Here is a 27,637-nt window from a genome sequence, read left to right as displayed (position 1 = left end):
TTTTTGGCGAGCTGTTCTATACTTCCCTCTTAGGGCTTTAGAATGTGATGGCTGCTAATTGTAAGGAGCTGTCAAATTGTTAGAAAAAAAAACTATTAAAATGTAGCCCATATGCTACTGTAAGCTAGGCTTCCTTGTATACTTTTGCATGAGATTTTTCTGGCAGTGCTCATTAGTGGGTATAGTTATGGAAAGGAGGTCGTGGGGAGCTACAGACGAGATGAAGCATATGCTGAGACAGCTGGTTAAACTGACCATACAGCTACCCATAGGCTCATGGACATTGAAATGTAGTTTCCAGTAACTGATTCTCTACCCTTAAGAACATAGAACGGCCATACTGGGTCAGACCAAAGGTCCATCTAGCCCAGTGGTCCCCAACTCGGTGCCCATGGTCACCATGGCACCCGCGGGGGCATTCGTGTGCACCCACCAAGTGCTTGGGGCTGGCCTGGCCCTGGGCACGTGGCGCACACATGGTGCCGGAGCCAGCCCTGGGTGAATTGGCCAGGCACGCGGCGCTTGGAGGAGGCGCTGGCCTCGGGCACGCAGCACTTGGAGGGGGGGGGCGCTGGCCCCGGGCACGTTATTTTACAGGAACAGTGAAAACTGGTTGAAAATTTGAGCTGGTACAGGATAACTACAAGAAATTCCTTCTCCCCCTCAGTTTAAGGGTAACCAGCACTGAAGAGCTTGAATGATGTGTACGGGAAGGAAGCATATTCCTGGTCCTCTCAAATAAAAGTAGCAGATATTTCAAATCCTTCCTAGATTTTAAATTATCACTCTTAAGATTCTAAAATACTTCAAAGAGTGTTTTTAGTTAGACAATTTTCCATATTCTAACATGGCAGCAATGCTGATAATCCAGAGCTTTGTTTGTAGCTGTTATTTAGGAAATAACAAATAGGTAACTCACAGGCTGTTCCTCCATGAACTAAATAAGGTGTTTGTCCAGTTTCAATGAAATGGTTTTGTAAATACTGTTGGTGATTAGGACCAGGCTCTGTCTATTTTCTAAATTGTATTTTTGGTCTCATTTAGCCAACTTTTTCCATTGTGCCTATAACAAGGAATACTCACTTTCACTTACAACACTCCTAAACCTGAAATACTTTTATTGTTAGAAAGTAAGAATGACTAGTTGAGTCCACATACACTTTAAATTCTACACAAAGACCACACATTTTTATTCAAATGTTTAAAATTTGACAGTTATTCCAGTTTCCTGTAGTGATTGCTGAAGACAATTCCCTTCCCCTTTTTTCCCCCCCATATACAAAGTTATATTCTTTAGTAATCCGTTTCACTGAACTAAGCCAGCTCTCTCTAACAACTGAATTAAACAGCCTGGAGAGAGTTTAGTTTCAACTGCATATGTTGCTAGGTGTTGAGTTTCATGATTTAAAACTTCACATAATTTGGACAAATTCTAGATACTAACTTGGCAAACTTGTTCTAGTGCAAATCCTGTTAAAATAAATATCTAGTTACTTAGCATGAGCCTTGTGCTAATTTGACTGGATGTTGGAAGAAAGCAAAAAACTTCCCAAAAACTTATTTCACCTTTAACTACCATATTAATTTGCCATAAAATGAGTATAGCACCACAATTTTTTCCCCAACTTTCTACTAGTGACTGGAGTGTCAAGGCAGACATGAATTAACAGCATCAATAAGCAATGACAAAGGTACTTGGAGAAGTCTGGGTGATGTGGAAGTGAGTGTAGATAAACTGTTTATTCTCAGTCACAAATTTTACCTGCATAAGTAAGCACTTGCACTACTTCACCAACAAGTCTATCACTGCCTCAGAATGCTCTTCTACAAGCCCCATTCAGGACTAAGAGCAAAACAGCATTACAAAACTAGGTTATGGAATAAGTTATTAAACATTGTACCTGCTCCAGAAGGAAAGTTAAAAGACTTCTGCCATTGTGAGATACAGTTGCTACGATTATTTTTCAGAATTAGGGAAATGAACTTCCCAAGCAGAGAGCAATGCAGTCACTCTCCAATATTTCTAACACCACAGCTCTATGTTTCTGTCCTCCTTTCAGTATGCCCGCTGTTTGATAAAGACATAAATTTCAATAAGGGACAGCACCAGTAGTTATATTATATCCCACTATAGCATAGGAATCCGTTCACCAAACCTCAACGATTTACCTCAGGAATCCGTTCACCAAACCTCAACCATTTACCTCAATATAGAGAAATTCCCTCACCCAACTGAAAATCTAATCCTCTTTTCTACCAGAGTTGCTTATCTTTAAGATCAAGTGCAGTGTGATAAAGGACACCTGCTGCTGTGCCTGTACTGTTTTGTGCACCAGTACAGGGAAAGTATAAAATCCCATCTCTTAGAGCAAATTTTGAAGGCAGCAGAGAAATTTTCACTTTACAGGCAGATGTGTTGAACCTTTTGAAAGCATAAAGATTCTTTTATCAGTCTTTTCCTGTTCCACGTCTCAGAGCAGGGAGTCGTCACACTTGGTTTTATGAAATGGGAAAAATAAAATCCATAGAATGCTGAAGCAATGCAAGGTCTTCTTTTCTGGACTTAAAAGCAGACTGAGTCTGTGATGGATGCAGAGGGTGTTAAAGTACAACTTTAAAACTGCATCATACCCTGATTTACAAATACAATTTAGTGGTACTGTAGTTGGATTTATTAGGGCAGCAAGACTAAAGGCAGCTCCAAGATGGCCATCACCTGCACAGTCAGGTGCGTGTGATTTTATCCGGAGGCATGAATCCTGTGTCTCCAAGAGTTCTAAGTGCCACTCTTCCACTAGGACGGATCACCAAGTGGGTTATACTGCCATTATTAAGGGACATCCGAAGCCAGCCTTCTGGGGGGAACTGTAATGCTCTATAAAAAAAGAAAGCAATTACAGCAGTTTAATCCACAAGCATAAATGAAAATTAGCATGCATCTGACAACACTACTGTATATAATTTTTTAATCTAGAACAATAAACAGAGCCATCAATCTGTACAGTAAGCAACTCACATGCAGAATTTGTGCCTAATACTGTCTTTCATATTGTGCAGATGCAGCTATAAATTCAAAATGAAAGCATATATGGCTTTGGATCCAGGACCCCAGCAGGCTTTTGTAATAGTGTAACAGATGGATATGATTAACGTAGATAGGATTAGTTCAAACAGACATCAAAAGCTTCAAAAACCCTGTATCCATGTTGCCAGGAGTGTTTTGAGTAACCTAATAAACAGGTGACAACTGCTCAAGATTCAAGACCATGGAGCCAGTGCAGAAGGTTTCAACTTTGGTATATGGTATTGTGTTAACTTTCCTAGAAGTGAAAGATTTTCAGGGGAAAGGCAGCTAACAAACAGCTGATACTCCTAGAGGAAAGGACAAATTGTATATAGAGGCTCTCATTTAGGAGTCCTTTCCCAGTTCTAATTAGGTAAGTAATTTGGGGGGTTGGTGATTGTAAACTAACAAACTGACACAAATTATAGTACAACATCTGGAGGCAACATTAGAATACTGTGTCAATGTAAAAATACAGCTTCAATTGCAGCAGCTCAAACCATTAATAGCCACAAACATCAAGACCAAATATCAGTTATTTAGATTGTGGATTTCCACAGAGTGCAAGTAGTGTTTAGCAGCTGAAATCAAACTAATCTTAAAAATAGAAAGCAGGGAGGGAACGGAGTGACAGGGAACCAAATATAATTTAAACAGAGTCCTCAGCTTTGGAGAGTTGTTGAGCAGAGAAGATTTAAGGCCTGAGGTTCACAGTGAGGAGGACATAAAATTAAGGAGATGGGATTAACCACTGAGAACTTTAGGAAACCTGGCAGGAAAATGAATTGAATTCATAGATTTGCAGGAAGTCAGTGAAGATGATGAGATATAATTTCCTCCGATGGAGCAGAAAAGTAGTCTGGCTCTAATCTCATCTTTCTTCCATGAAGGGAAAATAGCTTAGTTTACATTGCCAATAAGTAATGTTGTGCTGTAAACTACATTAATATCCTCTCTGGTGCTTTTAAAAACTCTAGTACTAAGACACAGATTTAATGTTTTAGCAGAGTATCTACTTCCCAGAATAGAATATTGTGAACATTTTGGTGCTTGTAAATGGCAACTGTCTTGCCCAAAAGACAAATAATTTGTTAGGCCAGAGCTTGTAGTGAAAAATAGCCTGGTACACTGTGGTGGGTAAAGACCTAACATTGTTCCTCCCCAGTACCAAAGTCACCTTGATGCAGTAAGGAATTTTTTCCCCTTTCACAAACATTAAATGCTTTTGGAAAATAAAATATATTTAGCTGCAGGAGTCCTGAACTGCTGACACCAAGATACTAGTTCCATTATAATCAAGACTGAGCCCAACTGAAAGCCACCTCAAAATACCTGCATGTCACCAAGACCTGCATAAAATTAAACGTTTATTACTCTACAAACATTTTGTATTTGTCCATGTTTGACAGTAAAGTTGTGTGCAAAAATCTAGAGTATTCTGTGACAGTATTAATGATCTGATAATATAAAATCTTGAAAAAAAACCCAGTCTCAATTCTCAGTAATCTGTACTAGTCTTTTCATTTTTACTGCAGAATTAATTCTGCATAGGATGTTGAAAATTTTAAAATCCTTTTTTCATGTCTGTAGATTAATGTACTAATCATATGTTAAGCACAGTTGCTCAAAAATCAAGCACTCATCTTTAGTCACATCAAACCTGCGAACTGATTTTTTAATCTGTAATGCACTAGAAATAGTGCAATGCACTAACCCAATTTTAAAAGGTTAAAGGTTTGACATTTAAATATGCAGGTGGATATTTGGTCATTCGAATTACCTGCAAACTATGTAGCGGATCACATTGGCATGACAAACAAAAATCTCATAGCTGTCCTCTTCCTGCTTTGCATCAGCCCTATGAATATAGTTTCGGAAAGCAGCCTCAATACGAGCCCCATCTTCATAATACTGCTAATGACAAGAGAGAGTATGTAATTAAGACACAAACACATCATACTAACCAATGAAGCTACCAGCACCTTTAAAATGGGGTGCTGCTTTAGGCTGCGGCTACACTACTGCTTCAATTGACATACATTATGTCACGGTGTAAATTAGCCAGTATCCTGACTGACAATTTATGCCAACATACACAGTGTTGGACAGTATTGTGCTGGCAAGAGAGCTTTTTTCTGCTGGCATAAGTACTCCAGCTCACAGGCTAGAGCAGGGGTTCCCAACCTTTTTGGTCCCTGCACCCTCTTGGCTTTTAGAAAACCTTCCTGTACCCCCTATTCAATATGAAAGGAAATAAATTCTAGACTCTAGAATCCACAACTTTTTTCACTAACACTACTACTTTTGGAATACAATTAGGATAATCTAGTTATTTATCAAATATTCCACGTATCCCCTTGACAAGCTTCTCGCACCACCTGGGGTACACGTACTTATTTTCCCCTCAAAGATTTATAACTATCTAAGGCTACAGCTATTCTCTGCTGTAAGCTGATGGCAGAGAGCTCTCCTGCTGGCCTAATAGCTCTAGCCAGGGGTTCCCCACCTGGGGTACGTGGGGAACCCCTGGCTAGAGCTATTAGGCCAGCAGGAGAGCTCTCTGCCATCAGCTTACAGCAGAGAATAGCTGTAGCCTTAGATAGTTATAAATCTTTGAGGGGAAAATAAGTAGTCCTCAAACCTGTCCAGGTAGTGAATAGAATATTGCCAGATTACTAAAGGAAATTTAAATCTATAAACAAATATTTTAAATAGAGGATGGGTGAAAGGTGATGCCTACTGGTAACCGGTTAACTGGCACCTGATTTGGCCATGCCCATTGCACCATAGCCAGAGGTGTGGGGAGCCCTCAGTCTCATTATGGGAGTGGAGGCACTTGGTGATGTTAAGTAGTGATTAATTTGCTAGTTGAGTAGTCGATGGAATTTTCATCAACTAGTCATTAAGGAAGGTCAGCTACAGCACTCATTTCTGGGTCTCAGCACAAGCCCCCTTCCCTCCCCCACTGCCACTCTACATTCTTAAAGGGACAGAGAGAAGCCCGCATGCAAAGATTCTGGCTAAGTCTTTAGTCCCCCGCCAGGGTCTCAGGGTAACACTGTGGCCCTTCAGCTGCCCCTCTGCATTCTAAAAGGGACAGAGCAGCAGCAGTTGGTCCCATGGGTGTCTCAGCACAAGTGCCCCCACCCTCCTCCTGCAGCCCCGTCCACTGCTACTCTGAGATCTTAAAGGTACAGAAGCAGCAGTCCATCCTTCAGTGTGTCTCACTTAAGAGTGCAGAGCAGCAGTTGTGCGGGGTGGGGAAGCTTGTGATGAGAGAGACCACAGACCAGCTGCCACTGCTCTGTCCCCTTAAAAATACAGAGTAGCAATGAGGGGGCAAGCAGGAGGGCTTGTACTGAGACACACCCATGGGATGGGATGCTGCTTCTGTCCCTTTAAGAATGCAGAATGGCAGCAGGGAGGGGAGGTAGTCCTGGGGGGAACCCACCAGAGAATGAGTCAGCATCTTTGCATGCCAGCTGCTCTGTCCCTTTAAGAGTGAAAAGCAACAACACAAGGATGGGGAAGGAACAGAATAGTCGATATTGCTACCAGATAAGGTCCTGCTTATTGGGTGGTCAACTACTCATTCATATCTCTAAGGAAGCACTCCAGCAGCAGGCAAGTTAACTGGTTAAACATAGTTTAACTAATTAACATTTTAAGCAGGATTTTGCATCACTAGTAAAAGATATGGAGTGATCCAAGGCCTAGGACAAGGGTGGGCAAGAGGGTACCAGCAGGCTGGATGTAGCCCACAGCTGCCTCACTGGCATCCTCCAGTGGCAGCCGCTTTGAATGTGGCTATTCTATTGTGGGAATGAGGAAGGAGGCTTTGTGCTCTGTCACACCTCTCAGCAAAATATCTCAGCTCCCATTTGGTCGGAAACTGGCCAGTCACAGCTGAGATATGTTGCTGGTGTCAGGGGCAGTCAATTAAACCTCCTCCTTCTCCCCCCCACTTCAGTCTGCCGGAACAGACAAAAAACATGGAGCAGTTTGCGACTGCAGCCTTCAGGTTCCTATAGGGCTGCTGACTGGCAGCTGCATAGGTAAGTACCTCCCAGCCCACCCTCTTATCTCCCACCAACTATGTGCCCTAGGGCACCACCCAAACTTTCTGTTCCTCTTTCCCTCCAGGTCACAACTCCCACCCAGGACCCTGCATCTCCTCCTAGGGCCCCTCCCTCAGGCCAGAATTCTCTCTTGAACTCATACTCCCTCCTGGACTCTGCGCCCAAGCCTCTGCCCCAGATCACAACCCACTCCTTCTCCCAAACTCCCTCCTGCACCCAACCTCTGTCCCAGGCCCCAAATTCCATCCACAGAAATGAGGCCCTTGACCACTTGCCAAAGTCTTGGAATGGTTCCTCATTAAAAATTATTGCCCACACCTGGCCTAGAATATACAACCTGCACAACTACATGAACAAAGTACAGTTAATTAAAGATGGTGTGAAATAAACAGATTTATATATAAGTAACAAACTTACCACAGCTTCTGGTTTCCAGTGAGATACTGGAGGGTCTGGTTCTATAGGGGCTCCCTCTCTCAGCAGATCAGTGCTAATTTTTTTTACCCCTGGAAATAAAGTGAAGATAGCTCAGATTAATTCTAATAGCTCATTTTCTCACAATTCAGTGTGAAAAGCCACTTTATAGGCGAGTTTGCAAACAGGTCCTCAATTTCAGTCAGGAAGTAAGTCCTTTATATTTATTCCAAACTTCAATATATAGACTATGAAGGAACCTTTAGGATACAGCCAAAAAATTAATTCTAAACATTACAGTCTTCATGGCTCCCATCAGAGAATGTAAGTGAGTCTCTCCAAGCCTAATGTGCTCAGTTATCTACGGAGAACTAAGGTAGCCAAAATATTTGATCCAGGACGCCTTCATGAAACCGAAGCACTAGTGCATTTTGAAGCGCTGCATTTACAGGTTGAACCTTTCTGTTTCAGCAACATCCAACTAAAGAATCCCTGAATTAGGGAGCCCCTTTACTGCCCTGCTGGGTGGGCTGACAGACCCCAGGAGAACCCAGAGTCCATCAGCAGAGGGGTAGAATTGACCTTGCCCTGGTCTGGCAAACTCCCTCCTTTGGGACTGGTCAGGTTTCAAGGGTGCAAGCTCTGGGAGGTCCAACCTGTATTATGTTGTTACTCTGAAACCTCTTACGTGTGTAAGTTTAGTCTGTTAGAAAGATGTTACTTCAGTCTGATCTTTGATAATTTGTCTACCAATTGACAAATTCTTGCAGCCCTCAATTAAGGTCAGATCAACAAAGATTAGCCAACATGTGGAAAACTCCCATTGTAATACAGGCAATCCCCGGGTTACGTACAAGATAGGGACTGTAGGTTTGTTCTTAAGTTGAATTTGTATGTAAGTCGGAACTGGTACATATTGTAGGGGAAACTCTAGCCAAACATTTCTCCAGAGCTCAGTTTTATTCTCCCACACCTCACTTCCCTCAGTCCTTTATTCTCAAGCTGAGGTGTCTGCTGAGAAAAGCCGCTCCCTGGTCTGGGGGGGGAAGGGGGGCGCTAGCTTCGTGTCTCCCTGGTCTGCTGGGGGGAAGCAGCTAGTGCGGGGTTGCCTCACCCCGTTTGTAAGTAGGGATCCGATGTAACCCGGATCCATGTAACCCAGGGACTGCCTGTATATATGTTAAAAAGTTCACCTCCCTGTAACGTAGCCTCCTTTAGTTAGAAGGAAAGTCTTTGTTCTGCTTTAAGCATGCTTTCTATTTTATTAGACCTGCATTCAAGGATTGCTATAAGATTAAAAGTCCATTCATCTTCCCTTTTTCCTCTTTTGAATGAACCACATCTAAGCGCAATTAAGTCCACCTTGCAACACTAATAGAGAGGTTCTTATAAAACCAAGAGGAGGTATGTCAGATTTTGTCTGATCATCATGGGGGATTTTTGTTCCCATAGTTCAGTGGGAGGGATTAGAATTAATCTGGGCTTTCTTGACACCAACCTCACTCCAAAATTAGGAAAAGAAAGTTACCTTGTGCAGTAACAACTGTTGAAGGTGTTCAGCTGTTCAAGTCCTCCTCAACAACTGTTCAAGTCCTCTTGTGGGTGCTCCACTGTTGTTAGTTTAATCTCCCAGATTCTCCATCACACTCCCAAACGGAATTAAAAAAACGAAAAGGAAAAAGAAACCAACAACAAAGGATTGGAGGGGGAATGCACTTTATACATTTCTTGAACTCATTGGGGGAGGGCATGCTGAGTGATTTTTGGACTCGGACAGCCCTACTGTTCTTCCCCCTCCGATCCCTTGTTTGTTGTTGTTGGTTTCTTTTTCCTTTTTTAACTCCATCAGAGAATGTGATGGAGAATCTGAGAGATTAAAGCAACAGTGGAACACCCATATGGGGACATCACCCGAAGAACATATATTCCCACTACTATCTACAGTGGATGCGAAACTACCCCTCAGAGCAGCTGCTATGTTTATCCAACAAAATCTTTCAGTATGCCCCTCCTTCCTCTTCTTTAATTTGAAGTAGTAAGCACTGCACATTGTGGCATCCAATATTCCCTTTCCATACAAGATTGGCTAATCCAGTCACAACACTGTCCTGTATTCATTCCAACATGTTCTTGTAGAAACGATAGTTAGCATTCTCTCCCTGTCAGGAGAGTTGCATTGCTAGGCATAAATCTGTGGCAGTCTGTAGGCTTTCCTACAGCTCTTCCTCTTAAACATTCTGAAAGTACAGGCAGTCCCCGGGTTACGCGGATCCGATTTATGTCGGATCCGTACTTACGAACAGCGCTTTTCTCGCCCCGGAGGACGCGGGCGGCAGGACCACCCAGACACGCCGCAGTCCTGCCGCCCCCGTCCTCCGGGGTGAGAAAAGCCGCGGAGGACCCGGGAAGCGGGACCGCGGTGCGTCTCGGTCCCGCCGCCCGCGTCTCTCTGGTCTGCTGGCAGACCAGGCTTTTCTCGCGGATGCCTGGGGAAGAGTAGCGCTCCTCGGCGCTACTGGACCAATCCGGCAGCACCCCAGCTGCTCTGCCCCAGGCGTCCTGATTCAGCCGCTGCTGGTCAGTTTCAGCAGCGGCTGAATCAGGACGCCTGGGGCAGAGCAGCTGGGGTGCTGCGGGGTTGGTCCAGTAGTGCCGAGGAGCGGTGCTACTAGACCAACCCAGCAGCACCCCAGCTGCTCTGCCCTAGGCGTCCCCAAGTCAGCCACTGCTGAAACTGACCAGCAGCTGACTACAGGAAGCCCGAGGCAGAGTTTCTCTGCCCCAGGCTTCCTGGAATTAGCCGCTGATCAGTTTCAGCAGCAGCTGACTTGGGGACACCTGGGGTAGAGCAGCTGGGGTGCTGCCGGGTTGGTCCCCACAGCGCCGAGGTGCGGCGCTGCGGGGACCTACCTGGCAGCAACCCAGCTGCTCTGTCCCAGGCATCCAGATTCAGCTGCAGTTGAAACTGATCAGCGGCTGATTCCAGGAAGCCCGGGACAGAGAAACTCTGCCTCGGGCTTCCTGTAGTCAGCCGCTGGTCAGTTTCAGCAGCGGCTGAATCTGGACACCAGTTTCGACTTACGTACAAATTCAACTTAAGAACAAACCTACAGTCCCTATCTTGTACATAACCCGAGGACTGCCTGTACAACAAGCAAACTCACAAGATCTCCTACACAGTAAGACACTGAGATATTTACTACTAAGGGTCAGCTCAATTTTATTTATTTTTAATTCTGCTTCATTTGTATTAATCTTTGTGACTTTTTAAATTCGTTTTTAAATTAAAAGTGAATTTGAAAAGCGCAATGCGGTCTAGGAAAGGCTACATTTCAACTGAACATTACAAATCAAAAGCTGATACATAAGCAAGAGATAGCATTATGCTATCAAAACCCTCTTACCTGGAAGATGTTTGCTGATTATGTTAGTGGTTTCTGTTGCTCTGGTCATAGAGGAATGGATAATTGTATCAAATTTCAATCCCAAACTTGCCAACCTTCGCCCAGTCAGCTCTGCCTGCTCACGACCTTAACAGTGAAATTAGCTATAATAAATTGCTGATAAATAAATTGCAAACTCTTTATCTTTAACAAAAGTTAGCCCATCATCCTATGCCAACCCTAAGAGTAAGTAATGCATCCTTCCTTCCAGCAGGAGACAATGCTTATAGTAACATCAACACCAAGAGACCAGATTCGCTAGCTGCCAAGTTCCATTTCACATTTCACCAGCTAAGGATGTTAAAATGTGGTTATCAGCCTTATCGATTAGTTGATAGGACCGCTTTGCAGAGCTGCAGTGAAGGGTAGCTCCAAGAGCAAGTTCGAGATGGGACTGAGCAGTCCTAGCTTATGCCGGCTTTGGGAACCACCCACGCTGCAGCTCTTGCATTTTAAATGTAGTGAGAGCTACCAGGCTGAAGTGGCTGCTGTGGGAACAAGGGGGAGCGGGAGACTGCTTAAGCGCCCATGCTCCATGCAGCACTTCTGCTACTGAAATGTACATTTCAAAGGCAGAAGCAGCCACAGCTTCAGTCCCTGCTTGCATCATTTCCCTGTTGTGCCCCTACTTCCCCCTCCTCCCTTTTAAGCTAGCTCCCCCCAGCACTGGCTCCTGCTCCCCCTACTCGCTGCCTCTGATAGAGGCCAGCAGGGGGAAGGGAGAAGTGACTTGTTGACTATCCGATAAGCATAAGCTAGGGGGGATTTCTAGAAGGGATTTCTGTTGGTTAGGCGAGATCCAGTTCTTTTAGTTTATAGTTCTCCACTTCAGTGGGAGGCACTGAGGAAAGGAGTTCACCCTTAATCATGGTCCTTGCTTCTACCACTAGGTGAACCACTTCCACACTGTTACTGCAGATAGGTGTTCAATTTGCAAGTCACTTTCCACCACACCTACATTCTAGGAGTGCAGAGAAAGGAGTATGTGCATGACTGGTAGGCCTGCTTGAAATAGCTGCAGATGGGTTAGCTTAGATGGAAACATGCATTATCCACCAGTTAGGCTTCATTGGATAAGATGTTATCTGAAGAAGAGGATAAGATCTTACTTACTGTCCCAGAGTAATTAAATTTTAATTAAACATAGGATAGCAGGGTAGATGGTTGAAGTTGCTTGCCCAAATATATATGCCAGACAATTTGAGAGTCAAGGCAAAACTCTTGCATTCTAATCAGTTACTGTCTCAATCATCCATTTACTAGTGTCACACCTTTAATCAAATTTGCTTTTGAGCATGAAGAATGTAGGTGGATTCTTCCTGAGTTTTAACATCTAGCACTATGATTTCAATACAAGAAGCAGGACCACATGTGGAAAATTCTTGCTTTTTCAAAGAATAAAGGTATAAAAACATCAGGGTGTTCATAACACCTTTTGGATTAAACAACTACAGAATTCTAGTCAGTGCTACTTATTTTTTATATCCAGACATATGCATTAGCCAAATACAAAGCAATTTAGGTATCAGCATACAGAGTATTTTTCTCAGCTCAACAAATGGGAGTTTAACAACATAATTCCCAGCAGATTCATTAGAGATAAGGATGAAACAAGGAGCATATGTAATGCTTCTGTAATTAGGAGTACTCTAACAGAAGACACACAACAAAGTCAGTGGAAAAAAAAATCTAGTTAACAGCTACATGAAATTCTATTTAGATATTTTCATGACCACAATCAAAACGTTTTTTTTTTTCACAATAAACTATGTAGAAACCCCTCCCTGTAGCAGGTTAGGTTGCAGTGAGAGGAGACAGTGTTGGGGCTGAGGTTCCTTAGCAGCATCTCGGCTGGGACCAGAGGCACTTCTGCTATGGCCACGCGGTCCTATGAAGGGCCCTGGACCACGTGGGGCTAGACAGCTGCAGTAGGACCTCCCTTCGGGGCATCCCAGAACAATGTGGCTATGGCCATTGTTGCAAGGGGGCACAAAGCCAGGTAAGGTCCCCACTCGTGCCCAGACCCTCCCTCCTACCCCCCCTCACACCACAATCCTCTCACTCCCCTCCCCACACCAAGATCCCACATCCCCAGTTTGGTCAGACACCCTCTCCCTTGTTCCTGCACCCTCCCTACTGGCCAGACACCCCATCCTGCTCCATTGTTGCTGCACCCTCTTTCCTGGCCATACACTGGACCCTCCCTTGCTGCTGCTCCATCCACATGGCCAGACACCCTATTCCCAGCCTACTTCTGCACCTTACCTCCCATCCAGAGCTCTCACACTCTCCCCCCGCTTCTGCACCACACTTCCCTCCCAGATCCTGCATCCCATCCCTATCCTACTAGCTGGCAGCCCTGTCTCGCGCACTGAACCCCTAATTTTTGTCCCTACTCCAGAGTCTAACAGAGGTTCATAAATCCACTTGCTCCAGAACCCCCCAAAAAGTAAATCTGATCTATCGGAAGCCTGAACCTCAGTCCTCCCCTATCTTTCCTCTTGTCCTGTGAGGCTAGGGCACCAGAGGAGTGAGGTATCTCAGTTGGGAGTGACTTTTGGGAGTTTTTGAAGGAGTTTTTTTGCTTCTCACTTGTGTGGCTCCCAAATGATTTTTCTGTGGGTCAGTGGCCCCTGACCCATAAAAAGGTTCCCCGCCCCTGCCATAAACAAGGAACACATGGAAACCTTTGTATGTTGGACATAATATTTCACTTTATTTAAAATGAAGTTTGACACACCTGACTGTTAAAATACTTAATCTGTTTAATAATCCAAAATTAAACCATTCTCCCTAGCTGCAACTGGTTCAGAAAATATGGTCACTGTATCTAGCCTGCCCTTGCCTTGCCTCCCCTCCTTACCGGCACACAGATCCATGAATAAGTTAAATTTTGTTACACTGTTTCTGAAAGGTAGCCAACCCCTGCACTAAAAGGTAAGATCTGCATCTTTCTTTATTAATGAAGCTGTTGTAAGTAGGACTATCATTGACTTTAAAAAGTATCACGCGCACTCAGACCCGTACATAGAGGCAAATACAGGCAGTCCCCGACTTACGTGGATCCGACTTACGTCGGATCCCTAGATACGAACCGGGTGAGGCAACTCCCGCACATGCGCAGCAGCATTCCCGGGGCTCGCTCACCTGGGTCCTAGGATCCTCCTCCTCCTCGGGCCGGCTCCGACTGGGGTCCCGCAGAGCTGCCGGGCAGAGGAAAAGTGCCTCCCCACGCCCGCTGCCCCCCCCCCCCACCGCCCTGCCAGCAACAGGCTGCCCCCTCCCCTGAGCAACAGGCTGCCGAACAGCAGACAAAAGCAGCCTCTCTGCCCCTCCTCCCCTCTATACATGCCGGGCTCCCGGAGCGCAGCAGCGTCCCCGGGGCTCGCTCACCTGGGTCCTAGAATCCACCTCCTCCTCCTCTTCGGCCGGTTCCAACTGGCCTCTGCCTGCAGCAGCTGGCCACAGGGACAGGGATCCCACAGAGCTGCCAGGCAGAGGAAAAGTGCCTCCCCACGCCCGCTGCCCCCCCCCCGCGGCCTCGCATCCTGCACGCCTCCCCCCTTCCCCCCTGCCAGCAACAGGCTGCCCCCTCCCCTGAGCAACAGGCTGCCGAACAGCAGACAAAAGCAGCCTCTCCGCCCCTCCTCCCCCTATACATGCTGGGCTCCCTGGGCAAACAAAGACTCCACCAAAACAAACAAAGTGCTGGCCTCATTGTGTTAGCAAAAAAGGACCCTCCTCCTAGAATCCTGGGTGGTGTGTGGAAATAAAGCTATTAGCTCAAAGCATGGTGCAGAGCTGTTTGGTATTTGATGAGTTACTCCTTTAGTCCTGAGTTTGTCACAGGGACAGAAATAGATGTGAAATCTTCTGAACAGGGGAACAGACAGCAAAACAAACATTAGAGGGGAGTTAACCTTTCCCTATGCTATCCAAAACTAAAAAAAATGTTTGGCTAGAGTTTCCCCTACAATATGTACCAGTTCCGACTTACATACAAATTCAACTTAAGAACAAACCTACAGTCCCTATCTTGTACGTAACCCGGGGACTGCCTGTAAGTCAAATCTCTGCACTCCACATCTGAAATCTGACCCCTTGGCTAATCAAATAGTCAATGCAATCTGCACTGACTATTCAATTAACTGATAAGGGTGCCTCCCCAGGGCTGTTGCTACACTTCAAAGGTGAAAGCGCTACGGGGAGCCCGGGGCCAGCAGGAGACTCAAGCAGTCCCCCACTATCTCTGTGCTTCCTGCAGTGTTTCAAAGCAGCAGCCTAGCATGGATCCTGGAGTCAGCATGGGTCCCTAGCTGACCACAGACCCCACGCGGCACTGATGCTTGGAAGCACTCTCTCCTCGCTGCCTCTTTCTGATAGAGACAGTGTTGGGGGTGGAGAGCAACTAGTCGACTAATCATTCATATCCCTAGTTGGCAACAGGATCCAGAGCAGAACTGGTTGATTTTACATAAGATTAGTGACAGACAAGAACGTCTCTCTCTAAGAAACTGAACAATCAAGTAAGATCCTAATCACACATACCCAGTTCGGTGAGAGTTCTGTCTTTATCAATCCGGCCATCCAAGTTGTACTGAGAATGGCGGATAAGGAATATGTGTCTGGTAGCTTTTGCTTTGCAGTGATCTAGGCGAGAAGCAAGCTCTTCTTCCCCAGTCTCTTCATTTTTCTTTTTCAGGTTGATAAGAGCCAGTGGTTCACGTCTAAAAATATTAAAAGAAATTATTTTAATGTGTGGGAGAAAAGCATGGGAAAGTTAGAAACAGTGATTCTTGCCTCAATTGATTTCAGTACTTGACGGATCAAATGACTTTTCACCAATTATGTGAGCAAACATTTGATCAAACATTTTAACTCTTCTCAAATACCCCAGAACTTGCATACCATTGTAGAGATTTACACCCCATCTAGCTGAAGCCAAGCTAGCATCACCAGCCTACCGAAGACTCATGCTACCTATTAGCCAGAATATATTATAGTTGTAATTTAGAGCTCAGAAAATAAAGTCCCAATGAATATTGGTAAGGGATGAAGCCATACTCTGATTTTACGGCCTACACTAATGTACATTCAACTTAAATTCTGTTAGTCCGGAGGAGAGAAGCAAAGGAAAAGCACGTCTAAAATGCGATTACTGATTTTCCTCTTGCCTATTCAGTAGTTACCATTGGGTTTCCATTGGAGTGTGAATGTCATTGTAGATGCTATTTTATGCTTAGAGAAAAATAAATCTGAATAGAAGATTAATGTTTGGCTGAATTTTACCTGTCCAATCTTGCAAAACTCTATTCCATACTTGATTTTTAAGTGTGTAAGTTAGTTTGGATCAGCTCTCCCAAGCTTACACATTACATTGTTCAACAGTAGGGATAGCTGAGTAACACATTCAAAAACATGATTCACACACTAAATCATTTAACTAAGAAAACTCAGTCAATGCTAATTCTAGACAGCCTAACATCAATTTTTGCCTTATGATTAACACAAAAGTACATTTCTAGCTTCTAGCCTAGTGTTTCCCAAATGGTGTTCCATGGAACCCTGGGGGTTCCACGAAGTGAAAATATGAGTTCCGCGAGAAAATTCCATTACAACCTGAATTATTGTAATGGAATGGAATTTTCATTCATCAATTTTATTGAAAACAATTTTCATTTGTGTTTGCCACAATAAGTGTCCCTGTGTAATGCCAGCTTAGCCAGAAAGTGGGGATGATGTCACTACTCTGTGCTGCACACGCAGTCAGTCAGGGTTCCGCAAAATTCTTTCAAGTTCAAAAGGGTTCCGTGGCCAAATAAAATTGGGAAACACTACTCTCATCAATAAAGCAGGAATGCCAACAATATGTTGACACATAGCAACCTGTACCAGGAAAACAAAATCCTTTGTATAGATATCTAATTCATTGATCTTGTTTATGGAAGCATTGGTTAGGGGACACATTGTATCAAGAAATCTGATTCTCTACTCCGGGTCTAAACATTTCTTGTATCCTACTCTATTTTTACCTATTTTGATTAGGGATGTTAAATTGCATTTAATCAGCTAATCGAGTAACCTCACTGCAGCTCTGCCTTTTAAACGTACAGAGTCACTAGGTGCAGAGGTGTAGTGGGGGAATTGAGAATAAGTAGGGAATCAGCTGTCCCAGCTAGTGCCCTGTCCCCCACCATATGGCGAAAGTACTGAGGGAAAAACAGCTTTTAAGTTGGCTCCCCACACACAGGTTCCTACTCCCTCCCTCCTCACTCTTGCTGCCTCTCTCTGATAGAGGCAGCAGTGAGGGAGAGTGAAGCAACTACTCAAGTCACTACTAGACTACCTGATAAGCATATGCGTACTGGGTAGTCAACTAGTTACTTACATCCCTAATTTTGATATGCTACTATGCTAAATTAAGACAGAATTAGACATATGGCTCAATTAATTTTAAAAATACTATTCAGATATATAGAAAATTCAGCTGAGCATAAAGTAATCCATTTCTTGGTGCTGCAATACACTGGCTGTCACTTACATATCCAAGATCAACCACTGATGAATCCTCCTACACACTACTGCTATAATAGCGAGAGCAAGAGCAATGTTCTTGGTTTTAGGAGCAACTGGTGGTCAAAAAAAGGACAGACTTCAATAATTTGCAGGAATTTTAAAAAATGAAGGGTTTAATCATTAAGTTTAAGCAAGAGATAGAAGAATTTGATACCTATTATAGCAGGAGTTAAAGAATTTTACATGCATTAAACTTTTTTTTAAAATATTTTAATGGTAAAAAAATATGTCTAGATTCTATTTATATAGAGAATATATTAACTGACCATTTGAGGGGGACAGCAGCCTGGTGGAATCGGTTTCTCAGGAGGAATTTGCAAGATCTGGGATAAAAGTGCAAAAATACTGAAATAGGTGGAAATAAAGTGCTCTGAAATACAGGAGCAAGTTAAAAAATAATCCTGCATGGGGCTTTTGTATATGTCAAAAGCAGAAGCCCTGCAGGAGCATGAAGCCAGTGGGGGACTCCCGCTAGCCCCATATTCCCTGCAGGGCTTTTGTTTTTGAACTGTCGCAATAGGTGCTGGAACTATAGCAAAGGCAGAGGCACCCTTATAGACTCATCAAATAGTCGATGGAAATCCCATCGACTATTGGATTAATTAATCTAAATTTAACATCCCTAATAAGAAAAATAAAATGCCCAGTACAATTTTGATATACAGTAATTCCTCATTTAACACAGTAGATATGTTTCAGAAAATGATTGTGCTAAGTGAAAACATTTTATTCGGGGTCAATTTTCCTATTGAAAATAATGGAAAAAGTGGGGGTTGCGTTTCAAGCGCACGTGCTCTTACAGCTCCAACCTGTATTTGTTAACAGCTGGGACCGGGACATAAGGTTGGGGGAGAAAGGGGACTGGGTTATAGCAGGGAAGGAGAGGTGTTTGGCTCTGGGGAAGGGAAGGAAAGGGTAAGGGAAGGGTAAAGGAGGGTACTTCAGCCGGCAGCTGGGTTTCCCCAGCTGGCCAGTCACCGGCAGCTGCCCGGGGCTTACCCTGCCTCCTGACAAAGCTCGCCGCGCAGTTCCTTGGTGACCCCTTCTGGCCAGATGCAAGGCGTCCGGCCAGAGGGGGGTCACCAAGGAACTGCGCGGTGAGCAGAGAACCTCCGCCACATTGTAAGCAGGCAGACGAAGCCCTGCGTAGCTGCCGGTGACCGGCGAGCTGGGGAAACCCAGCCGCAAGCGGGGGGCAGAGAAGAGGGAGTGAGGCATCTGGCCAGAGGGGGTCACCGGGGAATGGCACGGCAAACAGAGAACCTCTGGAGGCAGGGTAAGGCCCACGCAGCTGCCAGTGACCAGCCAGCTGGGGAAACCCAGCCGCCAGCTGCAGGCAGGGGGCGGAGAAGAGGGAGCGAGGCATTCAGCCAGAGGGGGTCCCCAGGCAATAGCACGGCAAGCGGAGAACCTCTGCTGATTTGCAGGGAAAGCCTCACGCAGCTGCCGGCCACCAGCTGGCCCTAGGGAAAATTGTGTTATTACGGGGACGGGTCATGTTGTTCGAAAAATGTTCCCCCCCAAAAAAAATTGTGCTACCGCGAAAACATGTTAAGCGGGCACGTGTTAAGCGAGGAATTACTCTACTACCATAAAGCAATTGATGCCTTAAAAAGCAACAGCAGTAGGTGTTCTGGTTTCTCCCAAATGTTGCATCTTTAAAGAGGCAAATTTCTGATGATGTACTTATTAATAAAAAAATGTTATCTGTAGGAGACTCAAAAAAAAAATTTCCAATCCTCTCTAAGACGACTCCAAGTCATATACTGCCGTAAAGCACTAACTTTAAGCAGCTTTAAGAAGCTGAAGCAAAACTATGGGAAACAATCCAAAGCATGATAATTCTGAAATAAGATTTTTTTTCTGCACGTTAATAACTAGAAATCTTATTTTCCATTAATAGAAACTCTCAGGTAAAAAAAGTAACAGTCTAAATGGAGTAGAGATACGGTCAGTCTTATTTAGACAATGTAGTTCTTAGAGAACCAGATTTAGATCTAGTCTATGTTTACTGCAATAGAGTGTTTTCAAATTTCATGTAAAAGCTTATTGGAATTAATATGCATTAATTCTTTCTTAGTTTGTAGTTTCTAGCTTCAAAAACTAACCTTGAAAACTGTGGCAATTATGTTTCTGCTCATTATCACAAGCATGAATTAGGAGGTCTCCTGTGGGGAAAGCAATCAAATTTGCAAAAGTAAACTTTTCCAAGAAACACTGACCAATTGGCAGAAGGTGGGGGGCCAGAACATTTCTGTGCTCCCCTGCCCACAGACCCTGATTGGCCTGGGAGTGCGGGGAGCACTTGATGTCTTTGCACTCCCAGCACCTAGAGAGAACTGCCAGCTCTTCTAAATAGCTGGCAGTTCTCTCTAAGCACTACATGCCCCTTGCATGGTGGGAGGAGACTTCACGGGCGGGGGAGTGCGTGAAGTCTCTCGCTTCCTGTCCCCGCTCTGCAAGGGGTGTGATATGTCTAGATTGAACAGCTGGCAGTTCACAACAGCTGTTCACTGTAAGCATCACGCACCCCTGGCAGAGGGGAAGAGACTTTGCCACTCCCCCATTTTTCCAGGTCTCGATTGACTTAAAGCTAGCTAGGGACGTGAAGGTCACCCTTAGTGGATGGGACTACCAGTTAAGGTTAACAGATGGGACTGATGAAACTCCCTGCCTGCCCAGAGTGCAGAGGCATTCCAGCCCAGCAGCAGGCACTAGGGATGTAGCTGATTAACTGATAAGCAAAAGCTTATTGGTTAATGCTATAGACTACACACATTCCCCCCACTCCATCCCACCTGCCAATGCATTTTTTTATCAGGCAGGCCAGCAACCCAGATCAGTTCTATGCGGCTCTGCATTTAAAGCATATTAGGAGCCAGGCAGGCAGCACATGTCAGTTCTGACTCATGCGGGGTCCATAAGCTCAGAACATCCCCTAGACAGAGGGCTGCTGCCACCCTGGACCGCTACCTCAGCAGCGCAGAGTGACAGGCAGTCAGTCCGTGAGGGGAGTTGGTTTTTAAACTGGCACCTCTTACAGACCAGCTCCCACCTGACTCCCCATGCTCCTGTCTCTGATACAGTGGCAGCAGCACAGAGTGGCTGGGGTCTTCTTGGGAATGAGGCCAGAGCACACTGACTGATAATTCATGAGGTTACATGACTATTCAATTAACTGATATTTAACATCCCTAGCAGGCACCCCCTTTTAATTGGTTAACTGATTAACAATGATTGGCTAACCAGTTAAACAGGATTTTACATCTCTAGGGAAGCAGGGCATTCGTGGGCCGCATCAATCCACTTGGTGGGCCGGATCTGGCCTGTGGAGACTCTTTTGACCACCCCTGAGTTAAAATCACAGAGGCCAACATTGTCAACCTCCTCTATACAACATATCATCACTAGGGATGTGAAGGACTAGTAGACTATCCAATAAGTAAATGTTTGTCGACTAGTCGCTCCTCCCCCCCTTTGCTGCATCTGTCAGAAAGAGGCAGCAAGCAGGGAGGAGAAAAGAAGAGGGTACTTCAAAGTGGCAGGCTCCTGCAGCACTTCAAAGTGGCAGCACCACAAGGAGCCCAGTATCAGCTAGGGACTCCCCAGGTGATCCTAAGCTCCACTGCAGCACTGCCGCTTTGAAATGCCAGGAGAAGCCTGACACTGGGCTCTACAGCATTTCAAAGCTGCAGCACCGCATGGAGCCTGGGGTACGTAGGGAGTCCCTAAGACTGTTTATACACTTCAGAGGTGGAGACGCTCTATCAACTAGTCAAACAGTTGATGCAAAATCCATTGACTATTCGATTAGTCAGTTACCTGCAATTTAACATCCCTAGTCATCACCACCACCACAACTGAGATTAGACCCAAGTATCCCAGTCTAAGGAAACTAGACTATTATGTGCCACAAGCAGAGATAGGAAGGAACCACATCACCTCAGTGCTCAAAGCCCACACAATGGCATGAAATGATTGAGATACTCCCAGACAATCCTGGCAAATAACCTGCACCCACATACTGCAAAGGAAGCCAAAAAATCCCAAGATCACTGCCAATCTGACCTGGGAAAAACTTAAGAGCAAATGGTCCTGCAGCACCTTAGAGACTAACAACAAATGTACAGTAAAACCTGTGTTATCCAGCATGCTCAGGGATTAGGGCATTCCGGCTATCTAAAAGTTCTGGTTATCTGATGGTCCCATCAACCTAAGAAAAACCAGTGGATAATAATAGTAAAACTCAAGTTTTTGATACTGGTAGTTTTGTAGTGTGAGGCAGTTGATCTCACATTTCTATTTTGAGTTAAAGATGATTAGTACTGTTTAAATAAAAAATTGTTAAGCCAATCATGGTAAACCAAGCCAGGCCTGTGCACCTGAAGATGTGACAGTATTATGGCTGGGGGCAATGCCAGTTAACAGAGTTTTCTGGTTAACAGAGGTTTCACTGTAGATGGTGAAATTCTTTCCTGACATCACACACATGGCAATAAATTCAACTTTGAGCACATCAGGGATAAAAAACAGCCATCTAAGCACCTGAGAGAATACTCATTGCCATTTGAGTACTCTGACCTTCTCTATTCAATGCCTCATTGCTGGCCATGGCTATCCCTGGTCCTTCTGAAGAAGACTATTCAAAACAAAACAAAACCCCAGAATCAACTGAAGGTGGGGAAATCTCTTCATGACCCCATGCATGAGACCCTGATGTATGAGCTTTTAGGAACAAAACAAACTGCAAATAAGCAGCAGGGTTGCCATTTCAGCAACAAGCTAATGAACGTCTTATCACATGTTAGTGCGCTGAATAGTATATCAAACAATGCAAATGTAGTATTTAAACCAGCTCCTCAAATTGTGGCATTTAACTTGGCTATTCACTCATCCCACCAATAGACAATGTCTGATCAGCTAACAGCAAAAAATATCTAGATCTCACATTTATATTGCCACAAAAATATGTACTTTTTCAACAAGTCATTTCCCCATCTTCAGAAATAGAGATAAGTTGAAATCTCAAGGATAGTAGTAACACTTAGAGGACTCAACTAAAATCAGAAATCGCCTTTGTGCTAAGTATAATAAATAAAAATTCAGAGCTTTCTAGTGTCTCCTCCTTTTAGTTACTTAAAATGGCAAAAGGGCGGGAGTAAAGAAGTGCTAGACTCACTTTACAGACGGACAACAAACAGATAACACGTCACATAGCTAAGGCCACCCAGAATGTCTATAACAGACCTAGGAATTGAACCTGAATCTCCAGAGTTCAGTATCTTAACTTACAGAGAGGAAGGAGAGACTTTTTCATGTCTGAAAGGGCTTGTCCATTAGGAAATAGATTTTAAGTCCCACAATTCTCCTACATTCACTCAAAACAGTTTGCTTTTGGAGCATAACTTGCCACTGTACTTTATTTTTTGGTTATTATTCACATGGGCTAGAGATTCAAGTTAGCAAAGTGAGTAACCAATGGTAGCTGCTTTGAGGTCTGTCTCAAATGATTTCCTATGGTGTCAACTAAGGTCATTACAGTAAATAAATGGCCTTATCACAAAGTTCACATCTGATTTTTATGATGCAAGTCTGAATACAGCAGCCACGACTGGACTGGGAATAAATTGGTCTACTTGCTGCACTGCAAGAAGGCCCCCGGGTCATGGAGATGGCATACTAATGGGTATATTAAGTTTGATTTCAGTGTGCTACTGTTGTTACATAGTTAAATAAACTGCTAGTTAAAAGGAGCAAGATTGACTGAAGTATTAGAAATAAACTTCAATTGCACACAGAAGTAAATATGGGTAATAATTATGTAGATTAATGAGCACATGAATTCTACAAAAATCAGATATGCAATTTGGCCACATGCACCCACACCCTTGGCCCTCTAAGGTAACTAAAAATAACTATGCCTTATTGCTTTGAGATTTTTAAATGACATCTATCTAACACCATCTTTAGCGCATTAGATGGTATTAATGCAGCATGTTTTGATTCTAAAATATTATACAATCAAAACAGCCTGCTAGGTCTTTAGTTTGGATTTACTGTTATTAAACTGGAGTCTGGCAGACAAATCTCTCTTGAGAGATAATTCCTCCAGACAGGGACTCAATGAGCTAAAAGCTTGATACTTATATTTGCCCATTTTAACTGCAGAGTATTTATTATAATAAATTTATTATAATAAACAATACAGATGGTTAGTCATTAGCTGAATAGAGTCAGGTCCCTAGAGAGTGTAGCCAAATTAAATTAGAATTAAAGAAAAAAATCTAAACCTGATTTGCAGTTTCAGAGATTAACCAAACCATATGTTTGATATATGCATAATCAGAAGCTTGCTACCCACAAAAGCATTCTGATAGATTCAGCACTATAAAAAGTAAGCTTTTTTTTACATAAAATATTAAAATAATTTTTAAACAAAATGATTACCTTAATAAAAACTGAATAATCCAAACAGGTTAATGACTGCAATTTCTGATACTGAATGCACTTGGGAGTTCACAATCTCCCTATTCCAAAGAATTAGCAGGATACCCTTATTGAGCCAAAAAGGATAAATGACTTGTATGTCTATAGCACAGAGAGAACTTTATAGGAATACCTTTCACATTTTTAATTTATGCAATTCAGAATATTTGTGCCCTATAAAGACACAAATTACTTAACATTATTTAACCTCGGGGTTTTAGCTTTATTTGGATATTTCTACCCATCTGCAGTTCCTCTTGAAATTTCAGTTATTTACTTTCACTTCCTGTTTTAAATTGCAAGCAGGCAGAGTTGCTAAGAGCTATTAGTTTCCACATGCAACCTCTATGGCAGCTGAGTGGACCCCTCTGTATAGTTTGTGGAATGTTTTAGGAAGCAATGAGTATTAGTTATTAATTTCTCCTTCCACTCTGCTGTGAAGTTGGTTATGTATCACATTCTCTTAAAAACTCTTTCCAGTAGACCTATACTTACCATCCCACAGAGGCCTGCAGTAGTTTCACTTTCATCAGTGTATCTTATTTAGATCAGAAAGGGGAATCAAACAAAGGGTGTAAATATCAGTGGCTAAAGGACTGATCACACAAGTAATTATGACTTGTGCATGCTATTTTTCTGTGTCAGTCGTTTGGATGGAAGGCTGGTGAAAAGGCATCGTGCTGTTTATCGAAACACCAGTACTCCAGAGGTGGCTGCGTGTCCTGGATACTTGCATAATTTAACTTATGAAGTAATTTGGAAAGGCAGGTGCTAGCGCTCTGCCCTTCTCTAGCCAATTTTTCGGCCCCTATTAGTTTGGAAAGGCCAGTCCCCCCGCAGGGAGCGGGAGGAACCGGGGGTCCCGGTGCGCACCGCCTACACGGAAGGAGAAGTCCCTTGAGGGACTCACCGGGAGCCCAGGTCTGCCCGGTGACGGGGAGCCAGGGGCGCAGCCCGGAGGCGGCTCTCGCTGCCCAGAGCCTGCGGGCCACGCCCCGGCCCCCGCTGGCAGACGCGGCTCGCTCCTACCTGTCCCAGTTGCTGTCCCAGTAGCCGCTCCCGCCGGCCCGCGCTGGGAGGCTGGGGGCGGGGGGCAGCAGCAGCCCAGCGGCGGCTGTTCCCGCCGGCCGGGCCTCCGCGTCTCCGCCGGCGCCACGGGCCGGCTGCTTGCCCACGCCCACGGCGGAGAAGAGCACGGAGCCGCCGGCCAGCCCGCAGGCGGCCAGCGCCAGCGCCCGGCGGAACGACATGGCCGAGGCAGAGCCGGGGAGCGCCTCCGCGGGAGCCAAGAGCCGGCACTTCCCGCCCCCCCTTCACAGCTCCGCCCTCGACGGGGCGCGGCGCGGGACACGCTTCCTCGGCGCAGCGCGCGCCCCGCCGGGAGGGGGAAGAGGCGACAAGGGGAGGAGAGGGAGCAGGGGGAGGGCATGGCGGGAGAGGAGGGACTGAAGAACGTATGGGCAGGAAGGGGTGTCCCTATGCATTTGCATTGCAATAGCACCCAAGGCCCCAGTTGTGAACACAGAACAAAGAGGCAGCCTTTGTCCAAGAGCTCTGAGCTTCCCTTTCCACGTGGCTGGCCCCAAGTTCAGATCTGGACCCTGGTCCCTGGCCCCAGCCTTCTCCTGGGCTGCCCCGCTTCCTGACATGAAGAGCATTGTAGCGTCTCTCAGACCCTTAAGCAATACAAAGTGTATCTACACACAAAGCGGTAGCATATCCTACCCCAAACAGTGTCAATTTCGAAAAACCAAATAGATTATAATGGGTACTTGACTTTGGGCTTTGAGTCAATAGAATTGCTGGGGAGGACTGACAGACTTGCTGGGCCCCTGGACAAGATGGGGCCTGACTCCCTGCTCTCAGAAGGCATGGGGCCTCAAGCAGAAGGGGCAGAGCTGGTAGCAGCCAGCCTTCGATGCCACTTAGTGCACATTCCTCCCTCCTCTGCGAGCATTTAGTACTGCCCAGAGTGCATAGTGCAGTGCTCCAAAAAGAGCCTGGGGCTCCAGTGGCAATAGTTGTGTCCAGGAACCTGGCTTTTTGAATCATGGGTTATAGGGCAACTGCTTATTTTGACCCATCTTGTTGGCAGGCCTAAGAATTGCTGATGGGTTTAAGCCCTCAACTGTATTGTATTGTTATTTGAGCCCAGACAGTAAAAACATAGGCCTTGATCCTGCACAAGTAGTTACCCTTGTGCCCATATTGATCACATATTGATCACTACTTGAAGCCAGAGACTCCATAGTCCACCCTGAGAATAAAAGCCCTAATGTGTCACTTGGCTACATTTAGACCCAGTGTAAAAAGAGGAACCAATCAGTTGAACTTAATGGATTTGAGCTAATTCACCTGCAGTGGAGTGGATTTGTTGCTTAAGAGCTACAATGGATGTGGGTTTAAATAAACCAAGCAATTCAGACACATTTTAAAAAACTGTCTTGCACAAATAACTTGCCAGTATTCCCTTCTCCCCTCCCCCTTAGTTTCTTGACAAACTATTCAGCTACCACACTCTTGTTCCTCTGCTGCTTATGAACAAGGTATTCCTTTACAAAACAAATTGTGCTCCATAATTATCCAATAAATATTAACTAAGCCCTAGTACAAGTCTTTCTTCTTGAATCAGGATCCCTGTTTAGTTCTGTCAGTATTCCAGTATGCTCAGGTATAAGACAGTCAAACAGGGAAATTAACCATATACATTATCCTATCCTTTGTCCTATATCACGATACTACATATCCAGAATTCAGTCATATTCTTTTCCTATCACTGCCCCTCAGGACACATACCTTGGGAACAGCAGAGGAATCCATATAGGACTGTTACACAGGAAGTTACACAATAACAATTTAAGAATGTTTGCATAAGGTTACATCTAAATCCTTTACTACAGCATATTACTGTTTAAACCTAGGTGCATTTTAACCTTTGAAACCTCAGAACACAGAATCTGGCTGTGCTTTCGATAACCCCCACAGAATATGCCCTAGCTATGGCACCTCCAAAACTTTAGCATATCTATACAGGTCTCTATGCTGTTTTCTTAGCAGAATTAAATTCTGTCTTGCTTCATTCTAAAATGAGAAATTGTCAAGGAAACCACTATAAACTAGGTCAAACATGAGTTTTGTAAACTTTAACTATATAATGTATTTTAATATAGAGGGCCTGGCTAGTGGTGGTGACTTGAAGAAAGAAAACAGAAGGCCTCCATAAGAATAATACTTACAATAATTGTTCTTACAAATACTTACAAATTATGTATCTGATTTCAAGGTTAGGGCACTGTATAGACAATACCAATACCCCTGCTACAAACCAAACAAAACAACAACAAAACCTAATCCAAGCAGTATTTTTACCCCCAAAATAGAAGTTCCCAAAACGCCATGAAGTCCACTGAGGTTTCACTATTGCTATTAATTTTATATAGAAATCACCCAGGTATTCAGGTAATGGGAAGCTAGATAAAATCCTAACTTAGGGGCTAGCTGCTTCATGCATATTCTTAGAGTCTCCATACAAGCATGCACTGAGGGAACTAGCTTCTCCTGAGGGTCTTGCAGCT

The 27,637-nt window shown here is 44.4% G+C and overlaps 1 protein-coding gene across 2 annotated transcripts; it reads right to left on the bottom strand.

Annotated features, from left to right (window-relative positions):
* Window positions 1–1,101: 1,101 nt before the first annotated feature.
* Window positions 1,102–25,394, bottom strand: PGAM5 (PGAM family member 5, mitochondrial serine/threonine protein phosphatase). Of its 2 annotated transcripts, none has more exons than XM_075898361.2 (6): window positions 25,092–25,394; window positions 15,549–15,727; window positions 10,962–11,087; window positions 7,561–7,649; window positions 4,845–4,978; window positions 1,102–2,875 (listed from the first exon to the last, which is right to left on the bottom strand). In XM_075898361.2, exons 1-6 carry the CDS (start codon window positions 25,310–25,312, stop codon window positions 2,725–2,727), a joined length of 900 nt encoding a protein of 299 aa, XP_075754476.1. In that variant the 5' UTR covers window positions 25,313–25,394; the 3' UTR covers window positions 1,102–2,724. The 2 variants fall into 2 exon arrangements, with proteins under 2 accessions (XP_075754476.1, XP_075754477.1); XM_075898362.2 differs by having other exon boundaries at window positions 4,845–4,975; window positions 25,092–25,392.
* Window positions 25,395–27,637: the final 2,243 nt, after the last annotated feature.

The sequence above is a fragment of the Pelodiscus sinensis genome, chromosome Z (genome assembly GCF_052426305.1).
Source record: "Pelodiscus sinensis isolate ZL-2025 chromosome Z, ASM5242630v1, whole genome shotgun sequence".
NCBI lineage: Eukaryota > Metazoa > Chordata > Testudines > Trionychidae > Pelodiscus > Pelodiscus sinensis.
The sequence above is the reverse complement of the archived record's forward strand: the minus strand, read 5'-3'. Positions and strand labels throughout refer to the sequence as shown.

Coding starts and splice junctions, on each gene's coding strand:
- PGAM5 (XM_075898361.2), bottom strand. CDS start 25,312: ATGTCGTTCCGCCGGGCGCTGGCGCTGGCCGCCTGCGGGCTGGCCGGC. Junction 11,088..15,548: donor CAGAACTCTCACCGAACTGG/GTATGTGTGATT, acceptor TTCACTGTTAAG/GTCGTGAGCAGGCAGAGCTG. Junction 4,979..7,560: donor ACTGGAAACCAGAAGCTGTG/GTAAGTTTGTTA, acceptor TCTTGTCATTAG/CAGTATTATGAAGATGGGGC.